Source organism: Caretta caretta, chromosome 6 (assembly GCF_965140235.1).
Source record: "Caretta caretta isolate rCarCar2 chromosome 6, rCarCar1.hap1, whole genome shotgun sequence".
NCBI lineage: Eukaryota > Metazoa > Chordata > Testudines > Cheloniidae > Caretta > Caretta caretta.
The window spans coordinates 22,772,970-22,787,903 of record NC_134211.1 but is presented as its reverse complement, the minus strand read 5'-3'; the positions used below and the strand labels follow the sequence as shown (position 1 = coordinate 22,787,903).

At 41.4% G+C, this 14,934-nt stretch overlaps 1 protein-coding gene across 1 annotated transcript in view; it reads right to left on the bottom strand.

Annotated features, from left to right (window-relative positions):
• The window catches only part of LOC125638455 (mucin-5AC), an 81,402-nt gene that overhangs the window by 17,863 nt on the left and 48,605 nt on the right, over positions 1-14,934 (bottom strand). The window contains 6 exon segments of the mRNA XM_075130041.1: positions 153-9,782; positions 11,221-11,418; positions 11,519-11,562; positions 12,713-12,857; positions 13,220-13,348; positions 13,999-14,155. Coding sequence (XP_074986142.1) covers positions 153-9,782; positions 11,221-11,418; positions 11,519-11,562; positions 12,713-12,857; positions 13,220-13,348; positions 13,999-14,155 — 10,303 coding nt within the window.

Sequence of the window (14,934 nt, the reverse complement as noted above, 5' to 3'; positions counted from 1 at the left end):
TAATGATTGAAAAAACTGCATTAGTTAAATGTGACTATGTAAAATTTTCATATAATTAGAAAATTCTAATCTGTACTTTAATTAAAATACCCACTCAAACATGATATAAAAATCTATTTTAAATATATTCTCATGGATTGTAAAAGACTTACCAGGTGCAAAAACAGCATCCTCAATTTGGCAAAAGCAGTGAGTAGTTGTCATGGTTCCTTCTGTTGTTCCTGTTTGTGTACTTGATACAGTTGGAGTGGTTACTCGTGTGGGCGTTGTTGACAAAACTGAGGTTGTAACAGGACAATTTACAATTTCTTCACAGCACAAAACACGTACCTCGTAATTGAAACACATTTTAAATTTCCCAATTTGATCCTCATTTTTGCACACCAGCCCGAAATTGACATCACACTGCACAATTTGACCGATCTGGTCGATGCTTATGTCCGGGTAATGTTCTGCCCTACACTCAATATTTTCAGGCTTTCTGCAGATTTTCTCTCCTGCTGCCTTTATGTTGTTATAGGTTTCAATGTCTCCTTCTTTAGGTCCAGAAGAGGGAAAATCAACATCAAACCATTTGGACCATGTGCACGTTGGCTGACACGTTGTAGTTGAGGAAATAGATGTTTGTGAAGTTGTGGGTCTTGGCGATGTTGTGGGGATTTCTGTGGTAGGTAGAGAGGTGGTACCAATTGTCGTTGTACTTTGGGTTGTTTCACTAGTGGTGGTTTCTACAATTGTGGTAGTTGGCAGTGTTGTGGAGATTGCTGATGTTGTGGTGGTTTCTTTGGGAGGCAGAGTAGTGGTGCCCGTTGTGCTTCTGGTTGTACTTTTAGGTGTAGTGATTGGAGTTGTTTCAGAAGTGGTAGTTCCTGGTGTTTCTGTGACTGGTGGTTTAGGCGAAGTTGTGACTTCACTGGTGGTTTCTTTGAGTGTAGTTGGTGGCGTACGTGTAGTTGTGGTCGCGATACTTCTGGTTGTGGTTGGGCAGTTAGGGTTTTCTTCACAGCAGAAAACACGTACCTCGTAATTGACACACATTTTAAATTTCCCAATTTGATCCTCATTTTTGCACACCAGCCCAAAATTGACATCGCACTGCACAACTTGACCGATCTGGTCGATGCTTATGTCTGGGTAATGTTCTGCCCTACACTCAATATTTTCGGGCTTTCTGCAGATTATCCCTCCTGCTGCCCTTATGTTGTTATAGGTTTCAATGTCTCCTTCTTTAGGTCCAGAAGAGGGAAAATCAACATCAAACCATTTGGACCATGTGCACGTGGGCTGACACGTTGTAGTTGAGGAAATAGATGTTTGTGAAGTTGTGGGTCTTGGCGATGTTGTGGGGATTTCTGTGGTAGGTAGAGAGGTGGTACCAATTGTCGTTGTACTTTGGGTTGTTTCACTAGTGGTGGTTTCTACAATTGTGGTAGTTGGCAGTGTTGTGGAGATTGCTGATGTTGTGGTGGTTTCTTTGGGAGGCAGAGTAGTGGTGCCCGTTGTGCTTCTGGTTGTACTTTTAGGTGTAGTGATTGGAGTTGTTTCAGAAGTGGTAGTTCCTGGTGTTTCTGTGACTGGTGGTTTAGGCGAAGTTGTGACTTCACTGGTGGTTTCTTTGAGTGTAGTTGTTGGCGTACGTGTAGTTGTGGTCGCGATACTTCTGGTTGTGGTTGGGCAGTTAGGGTTTTCTTCACAGCAGAAAACACGTACCTCGTAATTGACACACATTTTAAATTTCCCAATTTGATCCTCATTTTTGCACACCAGCCCGAAATTGACATCGCACTGCACAACTTGACCGATCTGGTCGATGCTTACGTCTGGGTAATGTTCTGCCCTACACTCAATATTTTCGGGCTTTCTGCAGATTATCCCTCCTGCTGCCCTTATGTTGTTATAGGTTTCAATGTCTCCTTCTTTAGGTCCAGAAGAGGGAAAATCAACATCAAACCATTTGGACCATGTGCACGTGGGCTGACACGTTGTAGTTGAGGAAATAGATGTTTGTGAAGTTGTGGGTCTTGGCGATGTTGTGGGGATTTCTGTGGTAGGTAGAGAGGTGGTACCAATTGTCGTTGTACTTTGGGTTGTTTCACTAGTGGTGGTTTCTACAATTGTGGTAGTTGGCAGTGTTGTGGAGATTGCTGATGTTGTGGTGGTTTCTTTGGGAGGCAGAGTAGTGGTGCCCGTTGTGCTTCTGGTTGTACTTTTAGGTGTAGTGATTGGAGTTGTTTCAGAAGTGGTAGTTCCTGGTGTTTCTGTGACTGGTGGTTTAGGCGAAGTTGTGACTTCACTGGTGGTTTCTTTGAGTGTAGTTGTTGGCGTACGTGTAGTTGTGGTCGCGATACTTCTGGTTGTGGTTGGGCAGTTAGGGTTTTCTTCACAGCAGAAAACACGTACCTCATAATTGACACACATTTTAAATTTCCCAATTTGATCCTCATTTTTGCACACCAGCCCAAAATTGACATCGCACTGCACAACTTGACCGATCTGGTCGATGCTTACGTCTGGGTAATGTTCTGCCCTACACTCAATATTTTCGGGCTTTCTGCAGATTATCCCTCCTGCTGCCCTTATGTTGTTATAGGTTTCAATGTCTCCTTCTTTAGGTCCAGAAGAGGGAAAATCAACATCAAACCATTTGGACCATGTGCACGTGGGCTGACACGTTGTAGTTGAGGAAATAGATGTTTGTGAAGTTGTGGGTCTTGGCGATGTTGTGGGGATTTCTGTGGTAGGTAGAGAGGTGGTACCAATTGTCGTTGTACTTTGGGTTGTTTCACTAGTGGTGGTTTCTACAATTGTGGTAGTTGGCAGTGTTGTGGAGATTGCTGATGTTGTGGTGGTTTCTTTGGGAGGCAGAGTAGTGGTGCCCGTTGTGCTTCTGGTTGTACTTTTAGGTGTAGTGACTGGAGTTGTTTCAGAAGTGGTAGTTCCTGGTGTTTCTGTGACTGGTGGTTTAGGCGAAGTTGTGACTTCACTGGTGGTTTCTTTGAGTGTAGTTGTTGGCGTACGTGTAGTTGTGGTCGCGATACTTCTGGTTGTGGTTGGGCAGTTAGGGTTTTCTTCACAGCAGAAAACACGTACCTCGTAATTGACACACATTTTAAATTTCCCAATTTGATCCTCATTTTTGCACACCAGCCCGAAATTGACATCGCACTGCACAACTTGACCGATCTGGTCGATGCTTATGTCTGGGTAATGTTCTGCCCTACACTCAATATTTTCGGGCTTTCTGCAGATTATCCCTCCTGCTGCCCTTATGTTGTTATAGGTTTCAATGTCTCCTTCTTTAGGTCCAGAAGAGGGAAAATCAGCATCAAACCATTTGGACCATGTGCACGTGGGCTGACACGTTGTAGTTGAGGAAATAGATGTTTGTGAAGTTGTGGGTCTTGGCGATGTTGTGGGGATTTCTGTGGTAGGTAGAGAGGTGGTACCAATTGTCGTTGTACTTTGGGTTGTTTCACTAGTGGTGGTTTCTACAATTGTGGTAGTTGGCAGTGTTGTGGAGATTGCTGATGTTGTGGTGGTTTCTTTGGGAGGCAGAGTAGTGGTGCCCGTTGTGCTTCTGGTTGTACTTTTAGGTGTAGTGACTGGAGTTGTCTCAGAAGTGGTAGTTCCTGGTGTTTTTGTGACTGGTGGTTTAGGCGAAGTTGTGACTTCAATGGTGGTTTCTTTGAGTGTAGTTGGTGGCGTACGTGTAGTTGTGGTCGCGATACTTCTGGTTGTGGTTGGGCAGTTAGGGTTTTCTTCACAGCAGAAAACACGTACCTCGTAATTGACACACATTTTAAATTTCCCAATTTGATCCTCATTTTTGCACACCAGCCCGAAATTGACATCACACTGCACAACTTGACCGATCTGGTCGATGCTTATGTCCGGGTAATGTTCTGCCCTACACTCAATATTTTCAGGCTTTCTGCAGATTTTCTCTCCTGCTGCCCTTATGTTGTTATAGGTTTCAATGTCTCCTTCTTTAGGTCCAGAAGAGGGAAAATCAACATCAAACCATTTGGACCATGTGCACGTTGGCTGACACGTTGTAGTTGAGGAAATAGATGTTTGTGAAGTTGTGGGTCTTGGCGATGTTGTGGGGATTTCTGTGGTAGGTAGAGAGGTGGTACCAATTGTCGTTGTACTTTGGGTTGTTTCACTAGTGGTGGTTTCTACAATTGTGGTAGTTGGCAGTGTTGTGGAGATTGCTGATGTTGTGGTGGTTTCTTTGGGAGGCAGAGTAGTGGTGCCCGTTGTGCTTCTGGTTGTACTTTTAGGTGTAGTGACTGGAGTTGTTTCAGAAGTGGTAGTTCCTGGTGTTTCTGTGACTGGTGGTTTAGGCGAAGTTGTGACTTCACTGGTGGTTTCTTTGAGTGTAGTTGTTGGCGTACGTGTAGTTGTGGTCACGATACTTCTGGTTGTGGTTGGGCAGTTAGGGTTTTCTTCACAGCAGAAAACACGTACCTCGTAATTGAAACACATTTTAAATTTCCCAATTTGATCCTCATTTTTGCACACCAGCCCAAAATTGACATCGCACTGCACAACTTGACCGATCTGGTCGATGCTTATGTCCGGGTAATGTTCTGCCCTACACTCAATATTTTCAGGCTTTCTGCAGATTTTCTCTCCTGCTGCCCTTATGTTGTTATAGGTTTCAATGTCTCCTTCTTTAGGTCCAGAAGAGGGAAAATCAACATCAAACCATTTGGACCACATGCACGTTGGCTGACACGTTGTAGTTGAGGAAATAGATGTTTGTGAAGTTGTGGGTCTTGGCGATGTTGTGGGGATTTCTGTGGTAGGTAGAGAGGTGGTACCAGTTGTCATTGTACTTTGGGTTGTTTCACTAGTGGTGGTTTCTACAATTGTGGTAGTTGGCAGTGTTGTGGAGATTGCTGATGTTGTGGTGGATTCTTTGGGAGGCAGAGTAGTGGTGCCCATTGTGCTTCTGGTTGTACTTTTAGGTGTAGTGACTGGAGTTGTTTCAGAAGTGGTAGTTCCTGGTGTTTTTGTGACTGGTGGTTTAGGCGAAGTTGTGACTTCAATGGTGGTTTCTTTGAGTGTAGTTGGTGGCGTACGTGTAGTTGTGGTCGCGATACTTCTGGTTGTGGTTGGGCAGTTAGGGTTTTCTTCACAGCAGAAAACACGTACCTCGTAATTGAAACACATTTTAAATTTCCCAATTTGATCCTCATTTTTGCACACCAGCCCAAAATTGACATCGCACTGCACAACTTGACCGATCTGGTCGATGCTTATGTCCGGGTAATGTTCTGCCCTACACTCAATATTTTCAGGCTTTCTGCAGATTTTCTCTCCTGCTGCCCTTATGTTGTTATAGGTTTCAATGTCTCCTTCTTTAGGTCCAGAAGAGGGAAAATCAACATCAAACCATTTGGACCACGTGCACGTTGGCTGACACGTTGTAGTTGAGGAAATAGATGTTTGTGAAGTTGTGGGTCTTGGCGATGTTGTGGGGATTTCTGTGGTAGGTAGAGAGGTGGTACCAGTTGTCATTGTACTTTGGGTTGTTTCACTAGTGGTGGTTTCTACAATTGTGGTAGTTGGCAGTGTTGTGGAGATTGCTGATGTTGTGGTGGATTCTTTGGGAGGCAGAGTAGTGGTGCCCATTGTGCTTCTGGTTGTACTTTTAGGTGTAGTGACTGGAGTTGTTTCAGAAGTGGTAGTTCCTGGTGTTTTTGTGACTGGTGGTTTAGGCGAAGTTGTGACTTCACTGGTGGTTTCTTTGAGTGTAGTTGTTGGCGTACGTGTAGTTGTGGTCGCGATACTTCTGGTTGTGGTTGGGCAGTTAGGGTTTTCTTCACAGCAGAAAACACGTACCTCGTAATTGAAACACATTTTAAATTTCCCAATTTGATCCTCATTTTTGCACACCAGCCCAAAATTGACATCGCACTGCACAACTTGACCGATCTGGTCGATGCTTATGTCCGGGTAATGTTCTGCCCTACACTCAATATTTTCAGGCTTTCTGCAGATTTTCTCTCCTGCTGCCCTTATGTTGTTATAGGTTTCAATGTCTCCTTCTTTAGGTCCAGAAGAGGGAAAATCAACATCAAACCATTTGGACCATGTGCACGTTGGCTGACACGTTGTAGTTGAGGAAATAGATGTTTGTGAAGTTGTGGGTCTTGGCGATGTTGTGGGGATTTCTGTGGTAGGTAGAGAGGTGGTACCAATTGTCGTTGTACTTTGGGTTGTTTCACTAGTGGTGGTTTCTACAATTGTGGTAGTTGGCAGTGTTGTGGAGATTGCTGATGTTGTGGTGGTTTCTTTGGGAGGCAGAGTAGTGGTGCCCGTTGTGCTTCTGGTTGTACTTTTAGGTGTAGTGACTGGAGTTGTTTCAGAAGTGGTAGTTCCTGGTGTTTTTGTGACTGGTGGTTTAGGCGAAGTTGTGACTTCACTGGTGGTTTCTTTGAGTGTAGTTGGTGGCATACGTGTAGTTGTGGTCGCGATACTTCTGGTTGTGGTTGGGCAGTTAGGGTTTTCTTCACAGCAGAAAACACGTACCTCGTAATTGACACACATTTTAAATTTCCCAATTTGATCCTCATTTTTGCACACCAGCCCGAAATTGACATCGCACTGCACAACTTGACCGATCTGGTCGATGCTCTTGTCCGGGTAATGTTCTGCCCTACACTCAATATTTTCAGGCTTTCTGCAGATTTTCTCTCCTGCTGCCCTTATGTTGTTGTAGGTTTCAATGTCTCCTTCTTTAGGTCCAGAAGAGGGAAAATCAACATCAAACCATTTGGACCATGTGCACGTTGGCTGACACGTTGTAGTTGAGGAAATAGATGTTTGTGAAGTTGTGGGTCTTGGCGATGTTGTGGGGATTTCTGTGGTAGGTAGAGAGGTGGTACCAATTGTCGTTGTGCTTTGGGTTGTTTCACTAGTGGTGGTTTCTACAATTGTGGTTGTTGGCAGTGTTGTGGAGATTGTTGATGTTGTTGTGACTGGAGTTCTTTCTGGTGTTGTTTTACTCACCAGTGTGGTTTCTTTAGTTGTACTGTGCATTGCTTTAGTCGTTTCTTGATGTATAGGTCCTGTTTGAGGTGGTTTTGTTGTTTTTATATGGGTAATAATGTGGTGTGTTATTGCTGTCGTCCTTGTTGTTACTGTCTTTGTCGTGGCTGGGGTGGTTTTTACTATTGGAGTAGTTGCTGGGGTGGTTGTTTCTGTTCGGGTACTAGGTGGGGTGGTTTTCACTGTTGAGGTGGCTGGAGTGGTTGTTACTGGTGTTGTAGTGGCTGGGCTGGTTTTTACTATTGGAGTAGTTGCTGGGGTGGTTGTTTCTATTCGGGTAGTAGCTGGGGTGGTTTTCACTGTTGTAGTGGCTGGAGTGGTTGTTACTGGTGTTGTAGTTGCTGGGGTGGTTGTTTCTATTTGGGTTGTAGCTGGGGTGGTTGTTTGTATTGCAGTAGTGGCTGGGGTGGTTGTTCCTATTGGGGTAATGGTTGGGGTGGTTGTTAGTATTGTTGTGGTGGTTGTTACTCTTGGAGTAGTGGCTGGGGTGGTTGTTTCTCTTGGAGTAGTGGCTGGGGTGGTTGTTCCTATTGGGGTAATGGTTGGGGTGGTTGTTACTCTTGGAGTAGTGGCTGGGGTGGTTGTTCCTATTGGGGTAATGGTTGGGGTGGTTGTTAGTATTGTGGTGGTGGTTGTTAGTATTGTTGTAGTGGCTGGGGTGGTTGTTACAATTGGGGTAGTGGCTGGGGTGGTTGTTACTATTCGGGTAGTCGTTGGGATGGTTGTTACTGTCGTTGTAGTGGCTGGGCATGGTACATTTACATTTTGGCAACACTGAATTTTGATCTGGTAATTATAGCAGATTGGTGGAAGTTGATCCTTGTTATAACATATCAGCCCTTCTGTTTTGCTGCATATTACATTTTGCTCCAGCTCATTTAATGCTGTGTTAGGGAATCTTTCTGCTCTGCATTCCACAGCCTTTGGAGCTTTGCATACTTTGTATCCTTTGGCTCTTATATTCTTAAATGTATCGAAATCTCCATCATTGATAGCAGACCCTGGGTAACTTACATCATACCATTGTGACCATTCACATAGTTCTTTAAAACAACCAGGAGTTGTTATAGGAACAGTTGTCACAGCTGTTGTAGTTTCTGAGACTGTGGTTATTGCTGGAGTAGTTACTGTTATTGATGATGTAGGTTTTGTTGTTGAAATAGGTGTAGTAGTTGCAGCTGTGGTAGTTTCAGTGGTTGTTGGTGTAGTGGTTGTACTTACTATTGTGGTAAATTCTGTGGTGGTGGTTTGAGTAGTGGTTGGTGAAGTAGTTGTAGTTGTAAAAGTGTCTGGAATTGGTGTTGAGGTTATTGGCGTAGTGGTTGGTATTGTAGTAGTAGTGTGAGGGGTTGTCATGGTTGTAGTACCTGAGGTTGTTGTAGTTGGTGTGGTTGTGGTAGTGAAAGGTGTAGTTGTGATGGTTGTAGTTTCTATGCTGGTGGTGGATGAATGTGTAGTTCCTACTGTTGATGTAGTTTCTGTAGTTGTAGAAGTCAGTGTGGACGTTTCTGTTGAAACAATGGGTGTGCCTAGAGTAGTTGTCGTTTCTGTGGTTGTGGTAGTGAAAGGTATAGTTATGATTGTTGTAGTTTCTACAGGGGTGGTTGTTAAAGGAGTAGCTGTTGTAACTTCTTTGGTTGTGGTTTCTGTTGTGGTGGCGGTTGAAGGTGTAGTTCTTACTGTTGAAGTTGTAGTTTCTGTAGTTGTAGGAGTCTGGGTGGAAGTTTCCGTTGAAATAATAGTTGTGCCTGCAGTTGTTGTAGTTTCTGTAGTTGTGGATGGGCAATGACTAAAATCATCACAGCAGAATACTTTTATTTGATAGTTATAGCACATTTGGAGCACTCCTTCCTGATCTTCATTTCTGCAGACAAGTCCAAAGGATACATTGCACTGGACAGTTTGGCCAATGTTATCAATTGATTTTTCTGGGAATTTCTCAGCTCGACATTCTATATTTTCAGGTTTGCTGCAGATCACTTTTCCTGCTGCTCTAATATCATCATATGTTTCAGAATCTCCTTTATTGTCCAGACTGGGAAAATGGACATCATGCCATTCAGACCATTTGCATTTTGGTTTACAAGGTGTTATGGAGGTGATTTCCCCTGTAGTATATACAGTTTCTGTTGAAGGGCTAGAAGTTGTTTCAGGGATTGTTGTTGTTGGAGCTGTGGTTCTAAGAGTTGAAGTGGACACACTCGCTGTTTCTGTGACTGGAGTTGTGGAAGGAGTTTTGGAGGTCATGGCACTTGTGGAAAGAATAGTTGTTTTAGGTTCTGTGCTGGTAGGTAGTGCTGTAGTTGTTGAAGATATACTGGTTACAGTAGTTTCTGAAGTGGTCGTTTTTGAGATGGGTGTCGTAGTCTCCTCAGGCGCTGTGGTGGCAGGAGATGTATAATCACATGGTACAAAGCTACAGCATAAGATTTTTATCTGGAAGTTGTCACAGATCTTTTGATGCTGATCCTTATTATAACATATTAGTCCCGTTGTTGTACTACATTCTACTTTTTGCTCTAGTTCATTTAATGGTGTGTTTGGGAATTTTTCAGCTCTGCATTCAACAGCCTTTGGAGCTTTGCAAACTTTATAACCTTTGTCTCTTAAGTTCTCAAAAGTGTCAAAATCTCCATCGTTGATCCCAGGCCCTGGATGGCTCACATCATACCATTGTGACCACTGACATACTTCACGAACGCAGACTGGTGTAGTCGGTGTCACTGTAGTTAAAAACCAAAAATAATGAAAATTTAGTACTCAACCTTCAATTTTAAATGAAGAATACCAAGAAGTTCCAGCAAATATTCTCTTTTCTGTTATACCAAATAGACTGAGTGTGATGTCTACTATCTGTAGGAAGATGGGCTTGTCTAGGCACTGGCCAAAGGGCATGAGCTAGTATACTCAGCTCAAAAATATATCCATTTATTAGGCTAGTTAATTATAATGAATATCCATTCAAATAGTGAAAATAACCACAACATATGAATTTGTTAGTATGCCTGGATTTATCACTTCCAAGGGCATGTCCATTATTTCTTGTGATGTGCTAGGAAAAAGAGTAATGACCAAAATTTCAAAAATAGTTGCTTGACTTACACATGCATAATTTGCACACTTGGGAAAAAACATCTTTGCATAACATTTTCCATTTTGCGCAGCATGTTTGCACTTTCTCATGAACATTAAGGTCCCGATCCAAAGCCCACTGAAGCTATGGAAAGACATAATTGAATTCAGTGGGCTTTGGAGTAGGCCACATATGCACATAATTTATTTGTTATATAAATTTACTGCTCATGAACATGTCACATTGCCTGCACTCCTCTCTATTTATTCATAGAACAATTACTGCAGGGTTGAATCAGGGGTATAAGTTTCCTTATGCTGTCCTAATGTGCTTCAAGACTGTTTGTAAAGGACCATCTCTTGGGTGGAGAGAGTAGTTCATGCTCCTTGCTGATTCAATGCAGGCCTCTCTGAAACTTCTGAAAAGTTGCCAGTTAATGTCAACTATGGTGGCAGTTTCTGTGATGTAGCACTAAGAACTATAATAAAATGACTAACTAATCTCACGTGTGCTACCAAACAACCATCAGATGGTCATGACTTTCAGCCATTACCAATCTGGGACAGATTGAACCAGAGATCTAGAGGTGAAAAGCATAGTATCTCGGTCTGAGCAATCCATTTACTAACCACATTTTCAAAATACTGTGATACTGACAGGGATTTTAGGAGAAATTAGTCATTCTGCAATTTAATAAATGAATAATAGGGAATGATTCTATGACTGTGCCGATTACTATCTGTGGAAATTTTCTATATAGCAGTTTTAACAAGCGTGGTACAGAATCAGTTGCCATAACAGTTTATAAAATACCCATGGGATTGTTTTCTAATGAATCTGTCTGAATTTGAGCAAAGATAATATCAAAACCATGCACAGTGGTTTTATTTTCTATATTTTCATGTTTCAATTTGTTTTCTAGCTATAATCAAAACTATATAAAATACACAAAATGCAAATAAAAATAGGTCTTATTAGTTTTTGAGTTTCTGATCCATTCATTAGAGTTATAGGCATGGTTTGGTAGGTAAATGTCAATCAACAGCAAGTAAGAGTACAGTGAGCGCATGTATTCATTCAAAATATACCTGTTGTGGTGGATATAGGTGTTGAAGAGGAAAATACAAACGGTGTTGTGGTTAAGGGTGTAGAACATGCATAGACTTTTCTATCAATTGTTCCATTGTGACCACAAGTTGCAATGATACATCCGCCAATACCATCTGTAGTGTTGTAGATGACATCCTCATACTCATATTGCTTTCCATCATATGTGCAGTAGCAGTCTGTAAATCAAAAGAGAATATCATCATTAGATTTCCTGTAATATGGAATAGATTGTTCCAAAAAGTTCATGTTCAGATAAAAGCTGCTGTGTCAACATACCATCTTCATCATATTCACACTTAATGCCATTCATTGTGCATTCACTGTGGGTGGAAAAGAGAAAAAAAATATGGTACTGAAGATGCATAAAGGATAACCACATACATTTTACTGTTTTAACTGTTTCTGTTGCATTTATATCCCAAGGAACAAAATGAAGTTCATGGAGAAAAGTTGTGTGGGTAAGCTCGAAAAGACCTAATCTTTCTCCAAGTCATGTTCTCATCCATCCTGTGATAGGAGGGCCCTGAGCTCTCACACCGGTACAGTTCTGCTGCAGAAAGGCAGGGTGGGCAGGCTTCTTTCAATCTGCAGACAGGATTTGTAACACCATCTGTGCCTATTAACAATACTCTCCACTGCATCCCTTCCATGATGCCACAGAAGAAGGTTTTGGAGGCAGCAGGAAGAGCTCCACTGACCACTTCCCCGCAGTGGAGGGAAAGTGCAGCAAGGATGGTGGTGGCGGAATTACTGTTGCTCTTAAGTTGAAATAGCTGCCAGAGAATCTCTTTAACTGCTCTGTAGCCTAGTGAGGAGGATTCCCTCTCCTCAGACCTTGATGGTATGCCCCTGTGAGAACACAGTCTGTTTACTCAGGCTGTGCACAAAGATAGGGATTTCTCACTTACTAATTAAGGGCTAGATTCTGGTACCTTTGTTCACACTGACTAACACTGTACTCTGCAAGTAGTCCTATTGACTTTGTGGAGTAAATTGCTATTCAGCATGAGAAGCATATCAGAATATGTCCCTAAGTAAATATCTATGTAAGGAAGAAATCAGTTACAAAAAAATAAAACATATAAAAATACTGAAGAACTCTCCTAGACAGATACATGCCAAGACAATAGCAAAAACAAATGAACAGAATTAAGCTATAGAGCAATTTTAGATAATGATTTCAGTAATACCTTGTAAATTTGTTTCCTAAATGAAGTACAAAGAAGGTTGTCTTTTTTAGGATAATACACAATGCGCAATAAAACAGAGAAATATGCTTCAAGCAAATCACTCCAAAGGAAAGAATTTCAGATCATGATCCTTTCCCTTCCCAGTCCCAGAAATAAAAGTGTTTATGTATTCAATAGTAATTTATGCACAGTAGACCAATTCCTGTTAGCAAACCATGGAGTTTAATGGCCAGTACATTATGTTCGGATCCTCCTAAAATCCTCATACAGCTAAGCTTACCATGATTGACAGTTCTCTTCTGAACGAATGGGTGTTCCTGGCTTGTAATATTTTCCCTTGGCATCATAACAGCCACAGTGATCAACACACTCCATATCATCTTCATCGAAATAGGGCTTGTCCTCTGGACACTTTGGATAGCAGCCTGCAGTAACAAAGAAAGTTATATTGACACTGGATCTCTTACACTGCGGGTGTCTCTAGACAACTATCTAAAGTCTGCATTGATTTCTTGTTGAGGGGTGGAATGTCACCCTTAGTGACATGATGATATTGCTGCCATAGCACAAATTTCTCTCAGAGTTCAAATACAATAATTTGGATTTTAATCCCAAAGAAGATCATGACCCCTTTAGAGAATTACACACAATTCAGAAAACTCCATAATCACTAACCTGGCTTGTACTTTCTAATAAAAATATTAAATATATTGAGAAGTAGGAATTTTAGTTCACCATCAGTAATTAGGTTTTATAAGTAGGGTGAGATATAGTTAATGTATTTTACCTTCCAAGCCTTGTAACTCATGAAGGCATTTTCCACTTGGGTTCCTGCAGGTCTTCATACAAGGGGACCCACAAGGCTTGTAGTGCCACTCACATTCCCCCTGTGGGTTGTAGTAATCACAGAACAGAGCTGGAAGAGGGCAAAATGGATGAAAATATACATGTAACAAAATGTTTCCAAAGTGCCTCTTAGCTATCCATATGCTGTGTACAAATCCCATAATGCTAGCATAATTCTGCAAGTAGTGAACAGTAGTTATCCTGTTTCTAATTCAATATGATTATCTTACTTCTACAGTTGTATTGAGTACAGTGATGTTTCAAAGCCTCTACAAGACACTGACAGAAAGCATAAAATTCAATTAACTGGAACATAAATTTTTCAGCTGCTACTATGCATTGCTATTTACTTACACTGTGACAGATAACAGCTCTGTGTGTGTGTGTATGTGTATATATATATAAAACTTACTAGGATGGCAGTGGTATATCACAATCTGTAACTAGATAATACAGTAATTTAACAACTAATACAATCACTAGGGCACAGTTTTATTTCAATCATATCTACAATTGGAGAGAGATTGGAAAAGGAAGTTTTGTAGATAGTTCTATTGATAATTTGCTGTTTGCTTTGGGCTATTTTACTATTTTCCAGATGGTAGTGCATCTCAGGAACAGTACTTTACTCCTCTTCATTTCTTCGTATGTTTTTTTTCCTTCTCATTCTTTATTTCTTTTTCTCCCTCTCCCTCCATGAAGTTATGTTGTAATACTCACGACAGATAGATGGTGTTCTCCATGCAACACAAATGCCAGCCTCATTACATGCTTGAGCATATGAAGCTACCGCTGTACAGAAACATTCACAATCTCCCCCAGTGTCACAGGCACAAGCATCAGTCACGCATGCTTCATAATATTCGTTTGGTTCAACCTGTTAGAATACATGACATTTAATTTTTGTTCCTTGCACTTGTCATCTTGCTTTGCAATAGCAATTCCCTCTCCTCCTAAAATTTCAGTCAAATGTTTGTAAATGGATGCCTTTCTTTTCTTTTCCTCTTGTAACATCATTCCCTGTAGCAATGGAACTACATGCAGAATAAACTATGATTTTTGGAAAAAAGAGTCTAAGTTGGGGGGAAAATTACAAGAATATTTTTTTTATAAAGTCAAGTGAAGACATCAAGTTTAGGACACGCCTCGCATTAGTAATCGTAAGAGAAGTGACTACCCTAACAGCTGTGGGACATTACAAATTAATTGAAAAAATATAATTAGATTAGTACATCCTATCACAACAATCATCCTGTTATCAATTAAAGGTATTATCAGAAGCTAATCCTGCTGGACAGAATAACACATCCTGTGATTGTCCCATATAAAAAGGGTGATCTGATGACGTCTGTGCAAGTGTCACATACTTCTTTGATGTACCAGGTGACTTGGCAAAAAAAGAAAATGAATCTCAGTGAAATTTCTGCATAGTTCTCCTGGAATTAGCTATGAGTCCAGTTTGGTCTTAAAGGACCTGATCCAGCTCCCATTGAAGTCAAATCTTTCCATTGACTTCAGTGTGGAACCGGATCAAGCCCATGATGCTTCTTCCACAATCAAATGTACATATATATTAAAAAACAGGTAGAGCATCCTTATGTTTACTGCAGGGAATGGCAACGCAATGTGCATCACTAAGGTATTCTGTATATATTA